This window comes from Cinclus cinclus, chromosome 2 (genome assembly GCF_963662255.1).
Source record: "Cinclus cinclus chromosome 2, bCinCin1.1, whole genome shotgun sequence".
NCBI classification, from domain to species: Eukaryota; Metazoa; Chordata; class Aves; order Passeriformes; family Cinclidae; genus Cinclus; species Cinclus cinclus.
The window spans coordinates 16,491,974-16,519,818 of record NC_085047.1 but is presented as its reverse complement, the minus strand read 5'-3'; the positions used below and the strand labels follow the sequence as shown (position 1 = coordinate 16,519,818).

Genomic DNA, 27,845 nt, shown 5'->3' with positions numbered 1-27,845 from the left:
CATATCTCAGTAAGCTAAAAAGAAATTACCAGCCAGTTTTCGATCTACTGATTGATTACATCCTTTAATAAACAAAAAAATAGTATATTGATAGCAGTACCTTCCACTTACTTCCTCAACTTCTTCAACATCCTAAAATTCATTCTTTCATGTTTTTCCAAACAGAACATCAATAAACATCAATTTAATTTATTGATACCGAGTAAAATTATGTTTAATCACTCATTTGGAACAACAAAACTGCAATCATACAAAACAGAACCATAGTCTGATTCTGAAAAGTAAAATTTCTTGAAATGTTTGCAAAACACTCAAGTAAATAAAAAGAAAGGACAAGAAATCTTACTGTCATGCCATTAAATAACTGTGTGCTAGTCTGAACAGAAGATATTTCCTGAGAGGAGAGCACACTGCTGACATATTTGCTTGTGAATTTATCCACAACATTGAAGACACGCTTCTCACAGCTATTCCACCACAGCCTCACCATGGCTGGCAGATCTTTCAGTGTTATATGGTACACAGAGCAGGCCAAGTGTGGGATCTGGGATGACAGCACCCCTGTCCCTGTGAGGGAAAGAAAAGGTGTTGAAATACTCTTTAATACCTTAGTCATGGATGTTGGTGCCTCCACACCATGTACAAAAAATCAGATTCCAATAGAACTGTGGTAATTTCTGTTAAATGTTCCTATTACTGCTATTCAAAGGGCTTGTTTGACTCAGCCCTTCCTCACCAGGCCAGTTTCTTTGTTCCTTAGCCTGACACTCCCACACCTCGGAATTCACCATCTAATTTAGAGACTGAACTCCAAGTGAACACCAGGAATCAACAACAATTTTACATCATAGAAATCACAAAACACTCACTTTGGAGTGAACAAACAATAAGGACAGCTGCAGGACAGCCGAGCTTTGCAGGAATGTATAGAAGTGGCCTCAAGTTCCACCAACAGAGGTTCAAGTTGTGTATTAGGAAATAATTCTATGCTGAAGGAGTGGATAAGCATTGGAACAGGCTGCCCAGGAAGCATGGAGTCACCATCCCTGGAGGTGTTCAGAAAACAAGCAGACATTTTGTGATAGGGTTTAGGTGGTGTTCAAAGGGTGAACTTGGATTCACCCAGAGGTCTTAATAATTCTCTGATAAGAGAAGACTTTCCCTTGGGATGTCATGTAATTCTTTCTTACTGTCATCCAGATAAATTGTTCTGCAACATACAGTAGGTGTCCAAGCAAAAAATTAAGAAACGGAAACTCCATTTCCTTGCTTAAACCTGCGTAGGTACTTTAAAAAAAATTCAATGAAGTGATTTTAAAATCTAATTCTCTTTTTTATGTTTCTCAGCTAAAAAAAGCAGTAAATGTTCTCTCATCATCACTGATTAACTGGGTCTTCTGAAGAGCATGACGGAAACAACACACAATTTAACATCTCAAACATTTTAAAAATATATATCTTTTTTAGTATTTTGAATTTATAGCTTAAAATACAAGAAAATATTGAAATTTTAAATAATATTAAAAGTATCTCTAGAAGCAATGGTTCCAGAATAGATCACACATTTCTAGTGTTTTGGAATCGTTATGTTCAGGATTCAATATTAGCAATGTATTATTCCTGTTTTGGTTTTTTTCTTGTTTTCTCTGATAAACATGTCAACTTTGGTTAAATTTCAAATGGGGAGTGTTAGCCAAAGATTATTATATATATGTATATGTTTGTCTCTCTGTTTTATAGGTATGATTTTCTAAATAAGTATTTTTAAGAAAAAAAGTTTATTTAAATGTAACAACTCTCTCAAATGCACAAATACAGTTTTTACTAACCTTTGACATCTAAACGAAGCTCTTCAGTAAAGAAGGTTTTTGTGTCCTTATTTGGAACTTCTGAAGCTGGCCCAGAAAAGACAGGGTTTTCAGGCATAAGCCTGAACAAGTGATAAAGCAGTTTATTCAAGCTTTTAGTTCTTCTAAGGTATTGTGAGTAGAGAACTCGCAGCTGGTAGCATTAAAAAGATTCACAAAAAAAAACCACAGTAAATACAGCTTACTCTGTAAAAAATACCAATACGTCCTTGCAGGGAGGAAGAGTAGCACTGTGATTCAGAACTAGTGTTTAGAAAAGAAGCTTAGTTCTCCACACCATTTTGAATTATTAGAAGATTATAATATGTACCAAGCTTGTTTGAAAATGCAAGAAAGAGTCATCTTTTCATGAATCTTAGTTCTGTATTGCTATAATTTTACCATCCTCAAATACAGCAGTGGAGAAATCTAAGTCTATTGGTGCTTTCAGAATCTTCACTAATTTCACAAAAACAAGGGATAAGAAGTTACATAATTAAAAGAAAAAGGCAGGATGAAACTTTGAGACTGAAACTAAGTAAGTAGGCTTGGAAATTCCATTTTTAAACAAGACTCTGAAAATATACCTGAGAAGAAGCTGCTTTAAAGAAAGCTAATGTTAATTTCCAAGTGAGAAGATATCCTAGAACAAGGCAGAACTCATCACTCAAGGGTTGAATAACTGCAAATTCTCCAACTGGAATGCATTCCAGGATGTTTTCTAGCAAGAGCTCTTGAGTGGCCAGGATAGACATCAGAGCTGCTGGAGGTGATCTGTGGAAAAATGTTATCTGGAATAGTAAACTCAAATCCTGAGCACAATTCAGCATGAACTGAATTTATGTTCACCGCCTTCAAAAAAAGTCATAAAAGTAAAGCCATGCATGCAGAACATAAAATGAGCCTTTTATTACAGGAAAATTGACTCATTCTAAAATTTCTTCTATTTCCCTGAATGGGATAGTGGTGTTTTTCTCTTCTTAGAAGACAAATTTAAACTGAATCACTTCATCTGGGAGTGGTCTATGGCTGAGTTCATTTAACCCACATCATGGATAGCTGCTTTGCTTGCTTTCTCTGGCATCACATCAACAAAGGAGCAACTGAACAACGACCTCCTAATCACTGTTGGCTCTGGGCTGAAAAGCTTTTTGCAGCTCTGCAGCTAGGAAAGATATTAATCATTGGACTGAGGTTAGAAAGCAATTTTAACCAGTTATTGCATTCCCTCTTCAAACCAGACACTTCACTGGATTCAAGCTGTATTAAACACACACAAGCTGTATAAAACACACAAACAAGTAATTGAAATTACCTGTGAAGATGGACACAAGTAAAAATTTGCCAAGCTTTTCTAATATAAAGCATATATATGGCATTTAGTCTAGTAAATGCACCTAAAACCAACTGCAAATACTGTCTCCAGTTTTAGTGCAAAGACAGATAAGACCAAAATATTTAATATTTAAAATATTTATAACCTTATTGTCATAGCTATGCAGTTTTTTAACATCTCCTGGCTGACAACTACTCTGTTGCAAATTTCAATATTTTAGCACATTTTAAAAATATGGAAGAGAGTCTTATAAAAAGTGAGGGAAAAAATACACACAATGCCAATTCCTCCTCTTCGTCACCATAGGACTTGAGATCTTCGTCATCAAATCTAGGCAATTCAGGCATTAATCTATAGAAATATGGAAAGGAAATCAGGTTTAATTTTTAAATAATTTTTAATCAACTCTTTTAATAGATGTGCTGCATAGTTTTTTTGCTTATCAACACCAACATTACTGACAGGTAATACAATAAAAAAACCAGTTATTCCTTAACAGCTGCACAGAATCTTTCAGAGACGTATCACCATTGCAAAGATGGTTCATGAGTGACAGCCAACCAGCGTGTATCCTTGCTCACTTCTCTTTCCAGACCTCATACTTTTCCTGAATCATGCTAAAATAAAATTCTCAATCAGAATAAAGTTATTGCAACTTTATGCCTCAGTATAAGTGAAAGATAATGGTGGCTGGCTTAAGCCATCTGCCTTGCAATCTGCATTTTGGGAAGCCAAATGCAGGTATTTTCAAATTCTCTATTGTCTCTCTAGGTATTAGAAATACCCAAGAAATTAGCAAGAATACTACCTATCCATATTCTCTTTCTTACCTAAATTAGTGAAAATAAAAACATCATACTATTTAATGGTAGCATCAGGCCCAAATCAAACCTGGAATATTTGAGTCCACAATTTAGGATACTACAAGTGCTAAAATAAGGGCTAAAAATAAATACTTTTATTAAGTCTGCTAATACAATTAACTTTAGCATTTATATTTTTATATAGTGCCCTCCAAAAAAGAACACTAATTGCCCGATTAAGGACTTTCTCCCAAAATTAAACATGATTTTGCTACAAGCACATATTCTATAGCATATTAAAAAAAAAAAAAAAAAAAAAAGGGGGGCAGGAGGGTTGGGAGGTGACAAGAGTGAGAAATTTTTTGTTTCTTACTTATGAAGCATATGGTAGACAGAAACCTGTACAGGTCGAGCCCGGAAAAGCAACAATGGGGAGAGTGTATTCAGTAGAGTTTGGAGTTTATCTGGAAGATTTGTCTTCTGGCCTGCAACAAACTTCGGTGGCAGCTTATGGTTTAACAACTGCTCCTTTGAGATGTAAGTTAGAGCTTCACCCAAGGATGATAACACAGAGTTCTGAAAAGAGCCTTCTGATGCATTTTTGGTTTCTCCTATTTAAAACAAGACAAGCTGTGATGCAGCATGTATGGCTGATACCATGAACAAGCTCTGCTGGAAACAACTCAAGACTGCACTTGGCAGGTTCCATGTAACCTTAACAATATCTACATTGCAGGCAATCACTTTACCAATTAGCATGTAAGTGTTAAAAAAAAATGAGCTGTTATAAACTCTATTTACTTTATATTCCTGTAAATTCAAAAATGTGGCCTGTTCAGTTCTATTTCAGAACAGCCTGGCTGTTATCCCCTTATCATATACTTGCCTGTGATTTTCACCAACAAAGGTAACAGCAAATTGTGAATTCCCTCAGAAAAGAATTCTTTCCATTCACTGACCAAGTTCTTAGGAAGATTTGCAGTAGTGTCAGGAGCTGCAGCCTCAAAGTAAGCGCTAAGGGCAGATGCCAAGTCACAACTGACACAAGCAAAAATCTGCACAAGCGGGACATGGTAAAGCAAACGGCTTTCACTTGTTGTCTAGGAGGAAATAAACACAGAGGAGGATTCCTTAACCATAAATTTGCTTTAAAATATGTTTCACATTTCCTGTCTACACCAGAAAGTGTAATTTCAAAGACGATTAAGTTGCAAGAACCATTTGAAAATTATTTGGGGCAGGAAAGTGTTTAAAAATAGAATTTGTACTTTAGTAAGACTTTCTGAAATGAATTTCCAAGTCTCACCAACATTTAGAACCATGGACTGTTTCCATTATATACTCTTCCTTATAATGACATGAAGAAAATTCAATGGACGACATGCTACTAAAAACTGGAAATTGATTAAGTGGCTATCAGGAGAATATTTCCTCTCCCCCAACAGAGCTGCTTTCTTATTTTTGTTCTTACTTGTTCTGCCACAAAGGAGGATCATTATCAATTAAAAATATTTCCTACTTAATCTACACAACAAGATTTTCTTAAAAGTTTGCTGTCTGTTTTTAAACAAAATACATAGTTCCAAGGCACATACCATTAGGCAAGATTAATCCTGAGATCAAGAAAGGTCACATGAAGTTTCCAGCCTGCCCTTCCAAATGCATAGGTGACAGACAGTGAGAGATTCTGCATCTCTATTTGATTAGTAAGGACGTAGTCAGCGGACTACTGACACTACTGACCCCTTTCCTAAAAGCATTAAAATATAACTTTGATATTTCATGTCATCAGTTAGGATACTGAAATGCAGACATTGATTTTTATTCAGTTGATTTTGATGTATCATGTTAGACAGCGTCTTAAAGGAATACTATTTTTCAAGACAGAGACCTACAGAGAACATATTTCAAAATTATTCTCCAATTACCAATGCCATTACTGAATACCATATTACTTGAAGGGTGAGCTGATTCTATCTATAATTGCTTGTGCTTTTAAACCACACATGACCTTTGTCCAAAGTCCAACATAAATGGGATTTTTGTGCAATTCTTCTTAACATTGTGTCAAGTATTTGGTACGCTGAGATTACAGTCCGTGCCATATTCAGAGAATAATCAGAAAGGTAAGTACATTAAATGTGAAGATGCTTCCATATTACCTCTAACCAAGCCAGCATGGAGCACATCAAGAAATCCCACTCATTATCAGCCAAAGGAGCTGTGGAATATTTCAGCAACAAAGGAAGGTAACGCATCATCTCAATGTTGAAACCAAGCAATTGAGCACTTGCCTCTTTCAGATTGCTGTAATAAAAATATAACCATAGCTTATACAGCTTCATGTTGTAGATGTGAGTATTTATATTCTTGCCTTCACTCCCCATTACAGGATGAATTTGTCTGACACCACCACACTCTGCCCTATTGTGCTTTTAATATTCTGTCGTTCAAAGGTAGAGTGCTACATTAGCTGTCAAGTCTAAGTAAGATTCCTAAATTACAGATTCATACATTTCTACAATTTACACATTTGCTCAACAAATATACTTACATAAACTAAGAATTTTAGCAATTTCAATTAAATCAATGCAAGAAAAATAAGCATTTTAAGTTAATGATTTAGGAAAAAATATTAGCCCTCAAGTGTCCAAATATTACAGATTTAGATTACTTGGAAGAAATTCTTCCCTGTGAGGGAGGCCCTGGCACAGGTTGCCAGAGGAGCTGTGGCTGCCCCATCCCTGGAAGTGTTGAAGGCCAAGTTGGATGGGGCTTGGAGCAACTTGATCTTATGGAAGGTGTCCCTGCCCACAGCAGAGGTTGGAACTGGATGAGCTTTAAGGTCCCTTCCAATCCAGACCACTCTGTGGTCTTACCATTATTTTGAAATTTTGTTGCCTGGACTTTTCTCAATATAGAAGAAAAATAAATCTCAGTATATTTTCACTCCTGGCTGGAAGCCTTTCAAATTTCATTTTTGGGTCCAGAATTTTAAAAGACAGACACCTAAGTTTGGTGTGCAAGTTTTCTTCTTGCTATCAAAATAAGCAATCAGAACTTGGAACTGAATATCCAGCAACACCTACAAAAGTTGGTCAGTTCTGAATGCATTTGAAAACAGTTGACATCTTTCAAAAGCATTTACAAAGCCCCTTAATTTCCCAGCCTTCAACCATCCAGGAAATTTTCTGCAGTATGAGTTAGTAAATTCCTAATAACAGATGTATTAAATCAAGGTAATATTAGAGCAGGAGATGGCAGTTGTACAGATTGATTTTGCTTGAATTAATAACTAGTGTGTATTTTTAAACTCTTGTCTTAGAAATAAGAGAAAAAAGTCAAATTATCTCAAAGTTGCACCCACCAGCTAAAGAGAAAGCTATCCTCATTATCATTTTTCCAAGATAATATGATTTTCAGTATTGCAGGTAGTAGATGATCACAATCAATACTTCTATCCTTCAAGGAGGAGTTCAAAATGGAAAGACACCCAAATGCTCCTGTGACATAATAAAAATGTAAAGTCAATAGTCTTAATTATCAAGACAAAATAAACATTAGAATGTGTGTCAATAGAAGTTAATTTTAACATTGCAAGACAGTTTGGACAATACCTAAGGTTTTCTTCCTTGAACACTTAATCAACAGATCTCATTGTTAAATCAAAATACAATATCCTAAAACAGCTCCTATAAGATTAAGTAATAGTTTACAAAATTTTAAAACAGGAAAGATACTTGCTAAGATTGAAATTTCTTTGGGCTACTAAAAATACAATATGCTAAGTAATAATTTGGACAGATAATTAAGACAATGCAACTGAAAGCCGTGATTCTAATATTATTGGAATGTTAAGGAGTTCTAGTCAGAATGTTCATTTTTACTTTCAGAGTGAAGAAGAACTATTGCATTAGTACTGTTTTCCATTTTTAAGAACTCTATTTATCATTTCTTGGAGAAAATATTTTAAAATATTAAAAGATTTCTTGGAGAAAATGAATATATCCAACAAGCACAATCACAAAAAATAAGGTAACGTATCACATATGCACAGCAAAACCAACCAATCAACCCCTGCTTCACTTAAACAAGTTCAGCAGCATTTATTTCAGCTGACCTGAAAAAAAAGACACCATTGAAATGGTAAGCCTACAACCTACATCCCACTTCATATGAATTTGGACATAAACATTCTGCTCAGGGACCCCTAGAAAATTGAGAAGTAGTAGAAGCAAAATGCCAATTTCAAATAAAAGGCCTCCACAACAGAGGAGAAGTGAGGATTCTTCCATTTTCTTCTTTTTAAAGTTTCACAGACACATTTGTTTGCCTGACTGGTTCACTTAGAAACCCAGGAAGCCTCAACTAAGTTGACAGAATAGGAAACTACTACAGCAGAGATGTTTAAGATTCCTCTCAATTTCTGCATGACACTAACACTGGCAATTTTCACACCTGAACAACATCCATTTGAAGAACTCATCTGAAATCCTGAGAACACTGCCAAGGGACAAATGGCCCCAGTTTAAAAAACAGGCTTTTTTCAATTTAAGTAAGCACAGTTCTGTTACAAAATACAAAATCTACATTTCAGTTTTCATACAGACTGAACAATGAGAGTGTGTGCAAGAACACACCAAAGCAGTAAGGGACAAAAACAGAAAGGAATTTCCTCTTAAATGACATCTAATTCATAAAGATAGAATGACTGTGTGAGAGCACTTCCAAATAATCTTCCTGAAAAAACAGACCCAAATTAAGTGGCTATATTCAAAGCAATATCACAATACATCTCAACCACCTCTTAATTAATTTACCACAGCTGCAGACAGTTAATGTAGTGCAATTTTTAGTTGGAGGAGCTACTCAAAAATTATACATAAACTGTGAAAGAGTTCTTGGCAAAGCACCTGAAGACAACCATGACCAGTTGACAATAGTAAGATTTTTGCATGATGTGTAAAGCCTAAATGGTTCACTGAAAACTTTGATATTTACAGACACACATATATAAGATAGATGAAACTAGAAGTACAGCAACATCAGGATGCTTTTTAATAATATCAGCCTAAATATTTTCATTTTAATTTTGTATCTGGTATTAGAGCTTGTACTTTCTGAATGAGGCAGAAAATTACTATGCCAAACAGTCTAGAAGAAATAGGTGAAGTGAGAAAGATTTCTTTCTAGGAAAAGCAATAATAAATACATTTCATCTAAAAGAAAGCATTATTACAACATAATGTTCTTAAATTCTAATGAACTGAGGTAAGAACATACTCACCATCAGTGTTGGAAAGCTCTGTCTGTGTGCATGTCATAAGTTTGGCCACACAATGGAAGACAAGTTCCCTCTTTTCCTCCTCAGCTAAGAAAGGTGATAAACACTGAAGTGTATGCAATCTGCCCTCTGTTAGTGGAAGGAACCTATTCATACAAGCAAAACACCAAGAATTAAATTAACCCAAAAACTGAACTAGGAAACAAAGTATCAGTTAGTTCATAATGATGTAAATGCTAAACCAAGTCTGACTTGCACATGCCATATACATGTATCACTTCATTTTCAGCCTTCAGTTGTCAATGGTCAGAATCAGGAACACTTCACACTATCAACATTGACAACAAACTGCAAATTTATAGGCAGCAGTATTATAATACCCTTCTGTTGTCTTGAAAAGTTCTCTCCTCTCCCAGGATACAGCGTTCTCAGCACGGATCACTTTGGCCATGGTTAATGACCACAGTCTTCCATGTTCCTCTGATCTTCAAAGGAGAAGAAAGACTCTGGTTAATATATACAGATGCTCAGGACTCACCACAAAAGCATTTGGATGCATTCTGAATCAACACACAGATGGAAATATAGTGGCACTCCATACAACACAAACTGTGAAGACAGAGCTAAGGGCTGTTTCACTTGTTCTCACATACCTGTCAAATATCGTTTGCTGCAGGCTAGCTGTACTAGTCAGAGTACTGAACTCCTCATAGGTGATGTGCATCTCTTCTAACATATGAAGATATTCCAGAAGCAGGTAAGGAGGATTCTCCAATTCTTCAATCCATTGTAACGAGTATAACAGTTCTGCAACTAATTAAATAACAGCTGTTGTTTATAAATGACTACTTACTTGCATAAGCAAGAACTTTCAGGTCAAGTTTTTGTTGAGTTTTTTTAATATGTATTTAATGCATTAAAGAGTTTATTTTTACATGCAATCTCAGGTGCTTCAGAGCATGAACTGGGTATTTGCTATTGTACCATAACATACAAGAGAAAAAAGGTTACAGTAACCTATATATTCAAGACATTTTAAAGCAAATTAAGCATGGCATGACTCCTCTTTGTTCTCCCCCTTTTCTTTAATATGTATTTCTTACAGACAAGAAAACCAAGCAAATGTCGTAAGAGCTAGCATGTGGTTCCTTCATTAGCTTACAAACACCCACACTAAACAATTACACTTCTCATCATAGTGAGATTTTTGGAGAAAGAATTGTTGATTTGATAATGCTGCATTTAATTTGAGCATTCTTGAAAATAAAAGGAAAGTACACTCCACCTCATGGAATTAAGAAAAGTTGCTGTCTCAAACTATCTTTACATTATGGGTAAACCCTCAAGGGAGGGATACAGTTCTTATCACCCACTCATGCCAATGCATGGTGTGTTTAGGCACTGAAAAAATCTGAAGTTCATTGAAAATTCATACTTCTCCTAATTCAAAATTCTGTTGAGATAGGATGTATATTACCAAAATAGGTCCCATGAATATAAAAACTACTTTTAAAGGAGACCTGAAAAAAAAAAAAACCAAACAAAAAAAAAGGCAACAAAAGGTAAAAGGATAATTGGGTAATTTCTCATACCTGTATGCCAAACTTTAACTACGTATTTCTAATTTTCCATTCAGTTTACTACTACTGTAAAATAAAATTCCTTAAAGTTTTACCATTGCAACTTACTTATATTATCAACTTTCTTTCTTTCAGCATCATCATTTCCATGGACTACACTATTTTTCAGTTGAAGTAGCATCATTTTACTTAATAAGGCTGAAGTACACAGATGGCCTGGAAGTTTAGTTGTGCCACACAGCTTGACACTTGATCCCAGAGGTTCACAATTCATACTAAGCCTTCCTTCCAAAAGGGGCTTGTGCATCCACTGTAATATGTGCATAAAAAGAGTATGAAAAAATACTTTGATCTGTTTAACCTTGAAAATTCAGAATTATTAAGAAACAACCATGAAACATACACATTCATATCAAAAGCACAATGGTCAGGATGACCCACTCCAGTGTATTAAAAACCTAATTGCACAGCAGTGATTTGGAACTGCACTGCTGCTCAGAAACAAATACATTTCTTTAGAACTCAATGTATTTTACAAGAAATTGTAGTGTTACTGAAGACTGGTGGCCCCACTCTCTACTCTGTGTATGTCAGCATTTTGTTGATAGACAGCACACCATATTCTTCTGCAGATATTGGTGTCTTATCACAAAATTAATCTCTATGAAGAATTAACTTAGAGATATAAACACCTTCACAATGTATACTCTGTCATATAAAATTCCTGAAATGTAAAGCAAGCTGCTGGTGTTCCATGCAGAAAAGGGGAATTTCATGGATTTTTATTTTTCTCCAGTTGTACTGGATGGGTTAATAAACAGAGTTTTTACCCTCTTTATTGACATAGGCTGAAAAGAAACTCTGCACAAACATATAGTATTCATAAGTGCAGTGCCATTAGTCAAAAGAAACCACCCTAGGGGACAGAAGCTTGAGGAAAGATTGACCACCCTGTGCAAGCCATTACCATTTCCATACCTCAGAGCACAGAGACTCGTGCAATTTCCCCCACTCAGTTTTGTTTGGCGTGACGTGCTCAACATAAGCTCTCACAAGATATTCAGACTGTCCATCAGTTTCCATGAGCTTCAACAACAAATCACTGACTGCAGAGATCAAAACCTGAAGACTGAGAAAAGGAGAAAATGCTGCAAACTAGTTTGGCACTATTCATTAAGAGCCACCTGCAGATTTTCCACTGATACAATTCTCCATACATGCTGTACCAGGGCTCTACCCACTGTTTCCAACAGGCTGAAAAGTCTGTCAGTAATACAGATGTCAACTAAATAAAGGCTGTTATAGCACTGTATATAGCACTAATCCTGGTTTGTTTTGGAGAACACCACATTTTGGAACAGACATGTGCACTCCAATTACCTTTTAACGTCCAAAGTGGAAGACTGAACTTGGTTCTTGACCCACAGTGCAGCTTTAAGCAGAAAGGTGCTCTGTTTCTGAGTGCTCTGAAGCTGATGCACAAGTGAATTCACACCAGACATCCAAGTGTGTTTTAATTTGCATACAAGCACATCTATTATAGGGAAAAGAAAAAATAAAACAGAACAACAACAAATGGACAAGCAAACCACCACAAGCAGGTAAACTCTAATTGTAACCTACAGTATACAGCAACAATCACATCTATAGGTCCTGCAGAGGGAAAACAATTCTCTTTTCTGTGGTTACATACAAAATCTCTCAAATGCACATACATAGCTTTCTAGTTGCAGAGCCATTTTAAATTAACAGTGACTCACAGGTAAGATTTAACTGAGAATAAAAGCGATGTTTATGTTGTCTGCTACCATATGTCCATACAGTCTTCAAAACCACAGATCCTTGTACCAAAATATTGAACATTCACAACATCAATAGACATTCACAAAGCAGCAGTGGTTCCCAAGCTAGTAGTGTCCTACTTCACTTCTATGACAACTGAAACATTGTATCCATGTGTATTAATGTCTGTAAATGCATGTACCAATTTAAGACCCTCAAATTCTGCATTCAAAGAACATGAATCAAGATCTCAGTCTGAACATGAGACACTGAGAGAAAGAAGAATGGATCACAATTTGTCCGGGCAACTTGGCCAATATAAACAGTTTCAAAATAAATGCACGCCATCTGTAAAGAAGTGATTGTACATATTTTTTCCATAGACTTCCCATACTGCAAAATGAGAAAAAAAATGTCCTGTTGTTATATTTCATAGACTTTAAACAACTTCTGTAGCAGTGCAAAAAAATGTGCAACATCACAGCCTCAGAGTTAGCTGATACTAACATTAAAAAAGCTTCAAAATCCTTGTAAAGATGTTCAGGACTTGATGCTTAGTAGTAACTACGGGCACTATAAATCAAAGCACAGGTTTTCATGTCAGTTACAGCTGCAAATGCTCAATGTATGTGAACTCACTATTCTATCACATCCTTGATTCTGTTTCATGAAAAGGAAGAATTTAGATGCAATGAATGTAGATGTAAAGAATGTAGATGGAATCATCGCTTATGAAAGAGCTTGGCTGAAGTTGTTTTTCCAGATTACCTGTCAAGTGTGTTGCATCCTGCCTCTGAGCACACAGCTGGAAGATGGTAAGGAGCAAGTCTTCTGAGGATGGCATCAGCAAGCACCCTTTCACTGAGCTGAAAAAGCTCGAGGCCACATCACAGATGAAAGATACTGATGGTTCAGTATTTCCAGCTTCAGAAAGATCCTTCGCTTTAGACAGAGCTGCTTGAAGTTTATCAATGATCCTTTCAACAAAAGTTTCACCAATCAATGATTCTGTTGGGCAGAGGAAAAGAACAGTGTGCTTTGATTGCTTAATAAACATAACCATGCAAAGACATCATATTAATAGGGACCAATTTGATTTCTATTTACTAATTCTGAATGCAAAATAAAGTGCAAAGCAGTTTCAGTCTAATGGATACCTAGACTCTCTTATTTCACAGACAACAGCCAACATTTCATGCTGCCAAGTATCTTCTCTTTAACCAGCAGAAGCAGCTTTGAAAAAGGTATTTAAAATGGAGCAAGTGCAAAGTGATCCCTCCCCTTTTTTGCCTTCCTAGCTCCTGGCAACCATCTGTGAACCCAAGATTTCACTGTACTCTTGCATGTAGCCATGAACATCCTTAGGTCCTTTTTCATGGGATACAAGCAAGCCAATCCCATTTATCCTCAAACTCCACAGTATCCTGTGTCAATGAGTTCCATTATTTAACTATAAACTGCAAGAAGAAATGTAATTTTCTCGCCCCTAAAGACTGCTATCTAAGCATGTGTTAGAAAATCAAGTATTTTTACTGAAAGAAACAATGACAGATTTCTCACTATTTGCATTTTCTATACAAATTGTGATTTTTGGCTTTTAAACACAACCCCATCCCTAATCACTTCCACTACAAGCTAACAAATTCTAGTCTGCTTTCTTGACTGTACAAACAGAAGCCACTGCTTGTCAAACCATCCCAGCCAGATTCTTTGGGCATGTTCAAATTCTATTACAAGCTTTTAAAAAGCATATTTTGAAGAATACTGCAATGATCACAATTACATGCAGTATTCCAGATATTGACAACATATTCAGTATATTGACTACATGCAATCACTTGTCCTCTGTTCTTTTCACAGCAGTTCCTAATAACCTGTATTCCTTTTTTATTGCTTATTTACAGCCTGTCACTTACAGGGAAACAAAACAATGACTGAAGTATTTTTTTGAGTTTTAACAGGTCAGAGCCCATCATTGAATTGATACAGTTACAATTATGTTCTTCCCACGTATACTTGTAATATTTATTTGCTTTGGATTTCTTTTGCAATCTTTTGTATCAGTTAAGCATTCAGTATCACAACACACTGCTATGGGTGAAGTTTCAGTAACAATTATCTTCCTTTCACTCTTTATCCTGTTTCCCCTTTAATTCCTTTCATCATAGGCGACTGATCCACAAAAGGCTCTTCTATTTCCTTCATGACAGTTTGCCTTAAGAAACATATATAAGAGATGTCATTGAAAAAAATCCCTTTGAAAGTCCACATGCTCTACTTTGGTTTGAATGACTAAGTCAAGAACCACCATAGCTCTTCAAATTCTCTTAGGCTTCAACCAAAATGATTTCAAAACAGGTCACCCAATACCCAGAAGAAAATGAGCTCAGGAGTGTCTCCACTCCAGAGTCAAAAAAACAAAGTCAGTGGACAATCAGCCCTAGAACATCACAGACTCACAAGCACATTTGTTGAACTCTCAGTGGAGAGAGAAAACAGGTTTTCCTGATGGTCTTTTACATCAAAAGTTTCAGAAACAGAAAAAACAATCTTAGGACACCTTCAGTATGCCTTGTCTAAGAACATTCACCACAGTGAGCTGCCTGTGTGTATCCTTGAAACTTGAAAGCACCATGAATGTGCACAACATCCACTGACGCTGAAATATGTCACCTCAGGGATCAAAGCAAATGCTGAGTTGACATGGAAAACATGAAGAAAATTGAACTCCCCTGGAAGTCTATATCAGAAACTAAAATTGCAAGCAATAAATTATATAGGATGCTATTATAAAAAAATTAGATTACATATACAGCATAAGAGCACACACAGAGTTACTAAAAGACATTAAAATAAATGGAAATGGCTCAAAACAATTCAAACGTCCTGTAACAAGGCATTCAATTGACTTGGCATTCTAGTTTTGAAGGTAAATTTCACATGGTTTGGTTTAAAAATTCCTATTATTTTACAGCACATCAGTTGATAGATCAAGCTTAATTCTTCCTCAAGTTTTCAAAACTTGCAAATCCAAATCTCCTCTTTAAACACTGCCCTTATTTAGCAATGTGGACCAAAAAATGGCAGCTACTGCTGCAAGTTAGTGTTTACAAAATTAAATTGAATGTAGTAAACTGGCTAAGGTATAAGAAAAGCCCAAAACTAAGAAAGAAAAACCCCAACTAAAAACAAGTAACAAAACACTGCCAGGAAAAAGCCTAAATGTTCTAAATGAAGTATTCTGGAAGATCCCAAATTCCTTTCAACCTTATGCAAAGCATAAGTGCAGCATTTACACTTCATGAACTCCAAGGATTATATACACTCACCACTTTTAACGTGCTGTGACAACACCAAGCTCAGGAGGGTCCACCTTTCTGAAGAAGCTGATCCTGATGAGGCTGCTCTAGGTTTTAAACCCAGGTGACACAGATCATCTGCCAGCATTACCAGTCTTTCTCCAAGTGTGTCTCCTTTCAGCCAGTCAGAGACTAAGGAAAGTTTCGTTGCACTTGAGCATGCCTGATCACAAGAAAAATATTCCAAGAATCTTTTGAGGGTATAGAATAACAGAATGGTTTGGGTTGGAAGGGACCATAAAGATCTTCCAAGTTCCAATTTAAGTACCAACCCCTGCCATGGGCAGGGACACCTCCCACTAGACCAGCCTGGTCCAAGCCCTGACCAACCCGGCCTTGAACACTTCCAGGGATGGAGCAGCCACAGCTTCTCTGGGCAACATGTTATTAACTATTAACTTTTATTATTAAGCATAAGATTAGTATGTCTAACTTGCACACACAGAGTGAGAACTATATCATCTGCCACAAACAGCCTTTAGATTTTACATCTGCAACAACACCCCCAGCTTTCTTTTTGTCAGAGACAGCAACTTATGGCTGGGTCAGATCTCCACTGCAGAGTGAAACTAGTCACCTTCTGAAAATGCTTCCTCTACATTTCTCCTCCAATTATAGAGTCCAGGAAATTCCTACACTGGAATTAGAAAAATAACTTCTGGATGACCAAGTTGGCTGAAATAAAATCTATTTAAAACATAAAAACTGCTTACAGAACCTGAATTTCTTTAAGAAGAAACAGAAGGTCACAAATTAAAAATATTATTTTGCTGATGAACCACTGTAAGTTACAAAATCATAAAAAAACTGAGTATTCCTAAAATATGCAGCATATGTAAGGGAAGATCCTGTGGTCTATGCACTGGACTGTAAGTCAAGTGCTATGAGTTCTTGTCCAAAAATTCATCATACACTTCCTATTTCATCCATGAAATTACTTAAAATGTCAGTTTGTCAATATTCAGTGTGAAAAAAATGGATTACTACCTTTTCCTTATAAGCACCTTGTAAGGATGATGATATAAATAACCATTTAAATTACTGGTCTAATCCCCAGGTCCATTCTCTCTAGCTTAGAAGATATGATCAACAAATCAGGAATCCCTCTGGCTCAAAAAGCAAACTGACCAAAAACAGAAGGGACAAAGATTCTATTGTTTTGGCATCATCATTTCATTTTTAAGACTGGCCCCAGATTTAAATGCATTTAAAACAAACACAACTCCGAAACTGTAATATTTTCAAATTATGGAAATTATCACTAAAAACCCATGTGAGTTTCAAAGCTAACATCAGAAAATTGTTAAAAATTATGCATAGGAAGAACAAAAAAAAAAAAATCTTAAGAGGTACCTTTTGAATTATCTGGAGAAATATAACCCATTTCAGATCCATCTGAAAAGAGAAACAAAATTCCCCAATATTTAATAAAAATCCTTGCTGAATAGGAAGCAATAATGCCATTTTAACTAACTGTTCTGTAGGCTTAAGCAGAAGCTGCTAAAATCCAGTAACAAAGTTATTGATTGTGTAATTTTTGTCTTCCAAACCTTTCTCTCCCACAAAATTCAGTAAGGGACTGTATTTATATGAAAGGCTAACAGTGATTCCTGTTAAAGTACAGTGTATAAAGAAGTGAGAGCGGAGAAATTCTAATACTTTTTTTAATGATTTATACCATATAGAAAGGGACAGAACCTTTCACCCCAACACTATCATGTCCAACTTTGCTAAAACTACCTTCCTTATGCTGAACTTAAACCCAAATTCCTGTAAAATTATCTTCCATGTGATGGGGCCAAAGTAAGATTATTAAGGAACCACAGCCCACAATAACAGTAATGGCTCTGATAAAAATTAGTAACATCATGTACAAGTCATACCTTTACTAAATCATCAAGAATAGCTTTCCTTTCATCATTATTGTTGCAACAATGAAGTACACTGTATAAAATATCAACCAGAAAATGGGTATCTTTCCTCCAGTCTTCTTTCAGCCAAGTTATTAAATTCATATACAGAAATTGTGCAGATGGACTTCGGTGGACTTCCACTTCATTCTGAGATTCAGCTTGAGCAGGGCTTACATCATTTCCCTGCTCTAAAAGTACTTGGAAAACTCTGTTTGAGGAAAAAGAGTTGAGCAGGGCAGAGAGAAATTTCAAATGCTGTTCTGACTTCTGTTCGTTGACATACACAATGCTCAGCTCAGCCAGGTTGCAGACTAAGTTCTCTAGAGGTTCTTTCCTTAGACATGAAGTTTGCTCCAAGAGAGCCTGAATTTCAGAGTCACCATTTCTCACTTCCATGAGCTTTCGACTCTCTGTGCTCCTTTCAGATTCATCCTCATCTGTAAATCTGATTTTTAGAGATTTTCTGTTGTTTGGTTTTGTAGCACTCTTTGGATTCTGAAGAATTTCTAGCATACTAGATATGGCAAACAGTAATTTCTCATCAGCATCCAACCTATCAACATGAAGCATACACATTTTTAAAAGATGGTCCCAAAAATCTGACAACAGTTTCTGGAAAACTTCATCTGTACCATCATCACTGGAGAGTTCTGCTTTAGCTTCCCAGGAACTCAGCATTTCTGCTGTTTGATAAAATAATGGTCCACTTTGTAACTTGGGCTCCTTAAGTACAGCATTGGTGAAAGGAATTAGCTATAAAGACAAAAAAAATTATTAAAGAACAGTGATCCAATTTATAAAATCATTTTATTCTCTATAATGCAAATAAATTATATAATTCTGAAAAACATTCTGGAAGCAACTTTGCAAATATCAGAAATCTTTATGTTTGAGCACTTTATAAAAATATATACGATGGGAAGCACTTTTTTTCCCCTTAAATATAACTTCAATTGCACAGTAAAAAAGATGAATTCATAGGCAGAAAAAAACCCTAAAATCAGTACTTTTACTTGTGTTAGACATTGCTCTCTACATCTCACCTAAAGGTGTGGGGGGGAGGGGGTTTCCTCTGCCATGTATCAATTGAAAGGATGAGAAGGAATGGTCTTAAAATTGCAGCAGGGGAAATTCAGACCAGGTATTAGAAAAAAAAAATCACTGGAAGTGTGGTCAGGCTTGGAATAAGTCCAGAGACGTGGTGGAGTCACTACCTCTGGAAGTGCTTAAGAGACACCTGGATGAGGCTCTTGGGGACAAGGTCTGGGGGCAATTTTGGTGGTGCTGGGCTGATGGTGGGACTGGATGATCTTGAAGGTCTTTTCCAGCCTTGACAATTCTGTGTGGTTTTTTTTCATAAAATCTGGGGAAATTCTCAACAGAGAAGTAAATCCTCATCTAAACTTCACATTTTTCTTTAATTTTGACTTATTAAATGTACACACAACAATATCCAGTATTTCTGATTAATACCTGATCACATATAAGCATTTGATGAATTTGGCTTTGGTCTTCTTCTTCTCTTTTCTGTAGTACAGCAAAGCACAGACACTCCATAAATGCAGTTATAATTGCTGAACTTTCTGAAGGGCTGGCTATTGTCCTCTCACTTGACAACCTGAGAGAGGACACACGGTTACAGCTGTGCTTCCAAGAAACCCAGTATGAATGCTATCAATGTACCCTGAGTTATGTTGCTCTGATCCAGGACCATAGAATCATTTACAGGAGTCAGATTAAAATAAAGTCAATTTAGAAAGTTGATAACCCAGGTATTTAATAGAACCTATATCAAAATAACTTCTTCATCTGGTCTTAGCATTCAGAAAAAAAAAGATCTATATAAACAGAGTAACCATACACAGCCTAGCACACTGTCATGTTTCAGATGGCTGTCAGAACTCTTTTGCAATTTTCCACACACACCACAGAGGTTCAGATAGTTTCACTTTCTGCCATTACCGAGAAAACAAAGAGAAAAAAAAAAGAGGAGGGAAAAAAAGAAAAAAAAGAAAGCCACCTAAAGACAGTCTCACAAGTTTTGAGTCTGAAAACTCTTGTAATGCTTCATGTAAGGAAGATGTAGTAAAATCAAAAGGAAAGCTGAAGGTTTAAGAAACAGCCACAGTGGACTGACTCCACTTTTGGATACTGAGAAGAATTTTTTAAAATATTATCTCATCCATCTTTAAATGCTTAAAGATTAGTATCTTTATCTCCAAATGTAGAGAGAGAGATTGAGATTGAAAGAGACTGATTCTAAATAAATAAATTTTTGATCCATACCCTTGAATCATAGAGCTGAAAAAAACTCTGAAGTATTCCAGCTTCGGTTCCACAACATCAGGAGGCACCTTGCTAATGAAGGGCAGGAGGTTTGGGTAGATAACAGTAGCTAATCCTCGGCCACCTTCTCGAAGCACTGTCCAGAGCTTTGGCAGAACTCCTTTTCTGGCATTTACATGACTCCAACAATCCTACAGAAAGAAATTCACTTATTATAAATTAAATATGTTGCCTCAGAAGAACTCCCAACGTCACCATTTAACATACCTCCCTGTATTATAGCTGAAACAAATTATTGTGAAATTTAAATTATTTTAAGTTACTCACTTGTCAGTATTCTTTAAAATTACTTTCTCCCTATTTTGGCTTGTGAAGTTAACAAGATAAAACTATTTCGGCATTATTTAAAATCATCTGACCTTCCTCGTTAGCCAATCAAAGGTTTCTCTTTAATAATGTTTTCATGATGCCTCACAGAAACCAGTACTGTAATTAGTCCTGTATTTAATTTAAGTTCTCATTATCAAGGCCAACTAATAACTGACCTTAGGAGTATCACTAACTTCAAAACTCTCTTCAAAAATTTTCTGATGGCTAGAAAACACATTGGAACTTCCCCTTCCCTAAATTTTTTTGTCATCTGATCTATTTTATTTATTATCATACTTATTACAGTTAAAGGTATGAATATGTATAACAAGCTGAACAAAGACCATTTAGGGGTTTTTCTTCACAAAAACTTGTTACAGTTCATTCCAGCAGTTGCAAAAGGGATCTGCAGTGTTAAACCCTCAAAGCATCCCAGTCCATGGCAACTCCTCACCCTGTTAATAAATTCAAAGCCAGTGTTTCACTTAAAATTAAGAGAAATTTTTAAAAAAGAAAAAGCTATAGAACTCTTACATTTGAAGGGGAAACAAACTAACCAAAAATGCACGGCAGGTCATTTTTGTAACTGTCTTTAACAAAGAAAAAGGTTTCGAGCATTATTTGACTTACTAGTAACTACATTTAATGAAAGGGTTTCAGGTTAATTAAATTAAATTCATAAAACAACTCTAATTTTCACTTATGCTGGACATGATATATTTGAAAGTTACATTGAAAGAAGGAGGGTGTAGCCTTAAGGAGTTCCTGTTATTAATCATAAAGAAAACCCAATCAATCCTGTCTTCCTAATTCTACACAGAGAACAACACTCAGTGAAAAATTAAATTTGATGAAAATATCTGCCCCCTACGCCTCCCACATTACCTCAACAGTGGTGATAGTATAAAGCACAGCTTCCCAAAGAGTAGGACACACCACTGCATCACTGTCATCAATGCTGAGAAGAACAGCAGGACAAACTCTTGGTGCTTCAGCTTTCACTGCCTCAGGCAAGTGCTGGCAAAAAGCAGAAATCAGCTCAAAGAATGCTGAGCGAACCTGACAAAGGCCAGAGAAGGAAAAACAGAATTTGTCACTACATGCAGTTTGTAAGATTTCTTTTAAAGTCAACCAAACCTTATAACACACTATCATCATATTTTATCATATTGACCAAGGTTAAAATATTATTAAAACCAAAGATGTTACTAAACAGTCTTATCAAATATTTTAAAGTCATTTGTTTATTGATAAAATGCCTGTCAAAATTGTATTTTTATATACTTCTCCAAAGGCGTTTTTTTTTCCCAAAAGCAACTTAAAGATTTTAAACAAAATGCTATTGCATGAATTCATCACTTTTTGCACCACTGGCCTTGGCAGACTAAAGACCAGTAAAATGGTTTAAAAAATTAAAATCCCAAAGCACTAAGAACACATGCTGTAAGTTGAGAGTATCTTCTATATTAATTTTAAATTACAGCAGATTGCCAAGAAGTAGATCATGATGATATGGAAATAAAAACTTTGCCTACTGGATACATTTTCAAGGAATATTGTCTGTACTGAGTTTGGGGAGTTTTAAACATTAAGTCTGGTCAGATATTAGTTCCAGACCAAGAAGATTTATCATTATGTTAACTGAACAGTCTCCTTCTGGAATCTACCTAGAAACCTGAAGGCTGTTTCAAACCTAAGCAAAGTACCAAGTTCATCCTTGTAGAATACAAGTAATTAATACTTCCTTAGGTTAAGGGTATTACCTTTAATGAAAACCAAGCAAAATAAAGAAGAAATTAAAAAGTCACCTGTGACATGTTGTTTTTGCTATATTTCCAAAATTTGTTTTGGGACAGAAGTGACATCAATTTTTCCTCCAGTGAATGCATCTCTTTCTTTGGTAACATGCTGAGCAACTTTTTTAAAGCTAACAAGGAGCAAGTCAGAATCCGGGAAAATTTGGCTTCCCTTTCTTCTTCTGGTACAGTTCTCAGAAAGCAAAATAAACAAAAAAGTTAAAAGTGGACTGCAAAAAAAAAACAGCAGGCATCCCAAGTTTGTCTAAACTAAACTGCCTTCACTTTTTTGTGGTTTTTTATTTTATTTCGGGTCCCAGCAATACAATAAACTTTCCCAAATTTACAATAAACTGTAAATATGTGAACTTTCTATAGGTTCTAAATTACACTATAAAGTGTTAGAATGAAGAATTTCAAGTCATCTCATCTTCCAGCTACTCACAAGTGCTATTCTTAAAAGAGCTGAACAAGAATTAGATAACTGATAACATTTTTCAAACCATTTATACTTAAGCCCCAAACAAAGCTGCTGGGAACTGGACTCAAACAATCATTCTGTCTCCCAGAACAAAACTAAATTCACCACTTCCAGGGACAGAAAACACAATAAAGACCAATATTTAAAGACTTAAATATACATTTAAGCAGGCAAACATACTGAGGGTCACTGAGTGTATCAGCTGTTTCCTTCAGAAGGTGATCTTGAAGTACCTATGGGGGAAAAAATAATGCATATAAACACTAAGAAATCTAATACTTATATGTGAACAACACAGGCCACACATTATTCAGAGATAGTCCTACAATAAAATTTCACAAGATCTGAGTTGTCTAATATTTTTAGACATACTAGTAAAACACGCTAGAAAAGAATCTGACTCATGCTGAACATAGTAGCTGTGGTACTGTCTGAATTAAGTCTTCATAATACTTAGTAAATTGCAGCCCTATGCCAATGTGCTGCTAAAAGGAAGCCAAACTGAGGTAAATCAAAACAGTTAGGTTTGCACATGATGGGGCGGCAATGCAATCTTTTACCTTTTTTAAATTCAGTCAACTGAGTATCATATCTAACTGGCAGAAGAGCATAAACCTTGGTCAGAATTAAACTTAAACAGAATTAAACTGCTCAGCATTCCTCATTCCTTTTTCACTGTAGCTAAACTATTTCAGCATCATTATTACATCTGTCAGCAACATTACGTGTTGACTGAGCATCATTACATAGGAATGCACGCAAGGAAATTCACTATGCATTCCTTTGGTTCCAGCCATTCTCATCTCAAGTCCAAAAAAACAGGCATATTTTTGTCTCTGCATTCTTTATTCTTCTTCTTTTTTACATTTCCTTACAAAAGAAATTCTTCCCTGTGAGGGTGGTGAGGCACTGGCACAGGTTGTCCAGAGAAGCTGGGGCTGCATCATCCCTGGAAGGGTTCAAGGCCAGGCTGGATGGGGCTTGGAGAAACCTGGTCTAGTGGAAGGTGTCCCTGCCCATGACAGGGGGTGGAACACAAAGACCTTTCAAAAAGGTCCCTTCCAACACAAACCATCCTGTGGTTCTCTTCACAGGGGCAAAGTTTCAGGCGAGAAAGAAATTTACCCATGAAGAATAAATGGGGGAAGGATGACTTTTAAACTTCTAATATAAGTTGATATATGCAAAGACTTAAAGAAATACAAAAGTATAAACTCACATTAAGAATTTCATCCTTACAGAATACTAAGGCTTCAGGTTGTTTGCTCAAAGGAAAAGCTTTTTCAAAAGCTACTTTTGCAGCAGAAGCAGCAGGGGAGTAAGTGTCACACTGAGCAATCAGCCAGTAACCCATGATACTTTTTAAGTAAGGAGCCAAGTGTTTTTTTACTTTAAGAATCAGTTGCTCGAAAGATTGCTGAGTTGCTTCTCGAACACGGCGATCATGATCCTGTTAAATAAAGAAAAGAAAGAAAGAGAAAGACTTATTGGTTTAAGAATTGTACCTTTGCTTTCAGGTACTTCAAAGCAGAAGTGGCGATTAAAAAGCCATATTGGCAATTAATTGGATTTGAAACATAGATTTGAAAATACGCACTGATGACAAAAGAGTTTTGGTATCCCAAGGTATGGGGAGAGTCCTAATTTAGTGGCATCATATTCCCAAAGTGTTGTACACTCAGAATTGTAACCTTTCCCTGATATTTCTAACAACGTTAGAATTGTTTCCAATTTACATAAACGTTTTACAGACAGACAAGAGGCAGGGAAGCAGAAAGCCTTGAATACATAATTTGAATCAGAACTACCATAAAGCTGGGCATTGTTATCCTTTATTTGCACATGAATTTTCAATATCATGATTTTCTACACTCTTGACTTCAGAAAGAAACAGTAGGAATTACTCTAATGGGTAAGAATAGTGATTCAATTTGTCCCATATAATGTTTTCAACAGCAGTCATAAAAATACAGTAAAGAAATCAATAAACTTATTGCTAATCTGGCTACACATGATCTTTCCATATTTGGGTTTGAGTTTATTTTAGTGTTAAGTCTGGTCAGATATTAGTCCTAGATGAAGATTTATAATTACATTAACTGAACAGACTCTCTAGCCTTTCTGGAATCCACATAAAAGAGCTTTTCCTAAGTAATATAGTACCATCTTTTAAACATAAAGGTCTAACAGACCTATCAAGGAAGTACAGCCCGGACACCAAGAGTTCAAGATTCCACCCACTGCCAATACTGAAATATGTCCACAAAAAAAAAAAAAAAAAAATAAAAAAAAAAAAATCAGTATTTTTCTTCAACTTTGATGCTTCTCCTAGAACAAGTCAGTAATTCCAACAAACGTAGAGAGGTCAACAAAGACCACCTTAGAGGTAGTCACAGGAAGTATATAGGTAAGTTCTTAATTTAAATACTTCAATACTTACTAGTGAAATTTTACAATAAATTCTTGGCCAGTAAGGAAGAACACCTTTAACAACTTCTGCTTCTCTTTCCTTGCACATCATCCCAAACTCTTGCATAGCCTAAAATCAAAATATCAAGAGTGCAACTTAAGAAGTCAGGAAGATACGTTCTGTAATTCACCTGTTTGTATCTGAACCTGCAACTCCCTTTTCCAAAAATCAATTCATTTCTTGCAAATGAGAATCTATAATTGCATCATGGACCTTGCTATAAGTTATCCAAGTTATCTTCTGGATTGCAGTTGTAGCAAATCCACCAAAGTGAAATTAGTGTTAGTTACTTCCTACTCCTCTTCCACCCTTGAGAAAACTGTATTATTCTCCAAATTAAAAAAATAACAAATTATGGGGGGCAAAGGATACACCTACTTTTAACTTGGTTGTGACATCCCTTTTAGAAAGTTTTCGCAACACCATTCGGAAATCAGCATCCACAAGGCTGTCTATTTCCTCTGCTCCTTGAATTGCAGGAACATATCCTAGATCGCTCTGAGATGTTCCAAAGCCGATAAATCCAGGCACTGTTCCACGTTCTTTGGCAAGGAGCTCTGCAGCTCTGCCACTGCTAGAAGGCTGACAAAAAACAGGGACAGGAGTCAATTATCTATTTAATTTTTTTTTGCACACATCGTGCGTTTGAAAATACAATCCTATTAATATTGTATAATTAACCTTCTAATTAAAATAAAGTCTCTCAAAGAAGAGTCCACCGGTGCTTTAAACACAGAAATTTGACCTAGAAAATTATTCTTCTCTTTAGGATGATGCTGAGAAAGTTGGGGCTGTTCAGCCTAGAAAAAAAAAGGCTCCAGGGAGCCCTCATAACATCCTTCCAGTATCAGCGGGGAGCCTACAAGGAAGCTGGAGAGAAGTCCTCATCAGGAACTGATGAAGTGATAGGACAGAAGGAAATTACTTCAAACTGAAACAAAATAGGTTTAGATTAGGTATTAAATTCTCCCCTGTGAGGGTGGTGAAGCCCTGGCACAGGCTGCCCACAAAAGCAGGGACTGCCCCCTCTCTGGAACTGTTCAAGGCCAGGTTGGACGGGGATTGGAACAACCCGGTCTAGTGGAAGGTGTCCCTGTCCATGGCAAGGGGTGGGACTGGATGACCTTTAATGTCCCTTCCAACCCAAACCAGACCCTGTAAGTCTATTCAATCTATCTGATGATTCTGTGAATCAGAATTCTCCTTTCTCATGATGCATGAACACTTATGGAAAATTTTAGTGCTGTTATTGCTTTGTATCACTTTTTTGCTATACAAAAAAGCTGAAGAGAAAACTCCTTCTGCAAGCAAACAATTTATTAAGAGACTATAATCAACTTAATAAGAAACTGTTTATCCTCCTTCATTATTTCTGGTTTTCCTAGCTGTCATGGCCAATACAGCTACCATGGAATGCTCTTTTTTTCTCTGAACAAATAAAAACACATAGACAAAATAAAGGATTCTCCCATCAAACAAGTGGCCAAAAAATTGTTTAGAGGAATGGAGCAAAAGCATGCATATGTAACAACTATAATAAATACCACCACACAGTCTGTGTTTTGGATCTCAGCACCTCTTCTAGTTTACCCCTTTGTATTTGTACCCTTTTACCCCTCATTGTATTACTGGCTCAGGTATGTTTCACCCACGCTGTTTTGGAAAGACCGCCCCAAAACTAATTGATGCTTTAATGTCCTCTGGGACACCTCATCATACAAATACCTTTTATTTCCTAATGACAACCAGCAATTTTGTGAGCTTGCAGCGTTTAAATCCCCTTTTCTGCATGTGAGCTGTTAAGGACATGCTGCTTGGCGCTCCCTAGTCTTCCCTAAACCCAGGGAAGAATTAGGGAACCTGAACACCAGACTTCTCCCACAATCCTGAGTGACAGGCCAGATGTCACATCATCTGTGGCCTTGCGGCAAGAGCGTACTCTAAGACTCGGCACAGAAAAGCACACCGGATGTACCACCGGCACCCTGACGAACCTACCGTCTACACACACCCGCAGTGCTTCTGCTGCCCCTCTCCGCGCAAACAGCACAGCACAGCAGCAGCAGCAGCAGCCGCACTCCCCTGAAGCACGCCCCAGGCCAAGAGGCGGCCCCGGGCCCGGCCCCAGCTACCACAGCCGGGCCCGAAGATCGCGCTGCCCCGCGCTGGGAGCCGCGGCCCCCGCCCGGGGCAACCGGGGCGCCGGAACCCCGAGTGCCCGAGGCCTGGCCCGGCCCCGCCACCCTCCCCGGCCCCGCGGGCCGCGCTCACCCGCAGGTTGCCCTTGGTTCGCTGCTTGTTCTTGCCCCCCATGGCGGCGGCACCGGGACCGGGACCGGGCCGGACCCACCGCGGGCACCGCGACACTTCCGGGGCGGGGCCGCGCGGCGCGGGAGTGAACCTGCCCCGAGCGGCCTTAACAACATCCTTTAAAGAGAAAAAAAAAAAAAAAACAAACAAAAAAAAAACACCTTACAAGATTTTACGAGATTACTTTGGATTTGGGAACAGTTTCACCCACGCTTGTCGAATGGCATGG

General features: G+C 36.8%; 1 protein-coding gene across 3 annotated transcripts in view; it reads right to left on the bottom strand.

Moving 5' to 3' along the window:
* Window positions 1-27,798, bottom strand: part of LTN1 (listerin E3 ubiquitin protein ligase 1) — a 30,864-nt gene extending 3,066 nt beyond the window's left edge. Inside the window, exons 1-27 of one of the 3 annotated variants that reach the window (XM_062515404.1) lie at window positions 27,578-27,798; window positions 25,685-25,888; window positions 25,277-25,375; window positions 24,056-24,286; window positions 23,017-23,069; window positions 22,368-22,548; window positions 21,445-21,618; window positions 20,191-20,381; window positions 19,378-19,522; window positions 17,875-18,657; window positions 17,345-17,386; window positions 15,962-16,154; window positions 13,401-13,640; window positions 12,231-12,384; window positions 11,829-11,979; window positions 10,959-11,160; window positions 9,924-10,083; window positions 9,651-9,755; window positions 9,274-9,416; window positions 7,354-7,489; window positions 6,149-6,293; window positions 4,873-5,086; window positions 4,360-4,597; window positions 3,460-3,534; window positions 2,435-2,621; window positions 1,830-2,001; window positions 347-567 (exon numbers count right to left, since the gene is read on the bottom strand). In XM_062515404.1, the coding sequence (XP_062371388.1) occupies window positions 347-567; window positions 1,830-2,001; window positions 2,435-2,621; window positions 3,460-3,534; window positions 4,360-4,597; window positions 4,873-5,086; window positions 6,149-6,293; window positions 7,354-7,489; window positions 9,274-9,416; window positions 9,651-9,755; window positions 9,924-10,083; window positions 10,959-11,160; window positions 11,829-11,979; window positions 12,231-12,384; window positions 13,401-13,640; window positions 15,962-16,154; window positions 17,345-17,386; window positions 17,875-18,657; window positions 19,378-19,522; window positions 20,191-20,381; window positions 21,445-21,618; window positions 22,368-22,548; window positions 23,017-23,069; window positions 24,056-24,286; window positions 25,277-25,375; window positions 25,685-25,888; window positions 27,578-27,619 (4,881 nt within the window). In that variant the 5' untranslated portion in view covers window positions 27,620-27,798. Of the gene's footprint in view, window positions 1-346; window positions 568-1,829; window positions 2,002-2,434; window positions 2,622-3,459; window positions 3,535-4,359; window positions 4,598-4,872; window positions 5,087-6,148; window positions 6,294-7,353; window positions 7,490-9,273; window positions 9,417-9,650; window positions 9,756-9,923; window positions 10,084-10,958; window positions 11,161-11,828; window positions 11,980-12,230; window positions 12,385-13,400; window positions 13,641-15,961; window positions 16,155-17,344; window positions 17,387-17,874; window positions 18,658-19,377; window positions 19,523-20,190; window positions 20,382-21,444; window positions 21,619-22,367; window positions 22,549-23,016; window positions 23,070-24,055; window positions 24,287-25,276; window positions 25,376-25,684; window positions 25,889-27,577 lie in introns of those variants that run through there. The other 2 variants (XM_062515406.1, XM_062515405.1) reach the window with 2 other exon arrangements.
* Window positions 27,799-27,845: the final 47 nt, after the last annotated feature.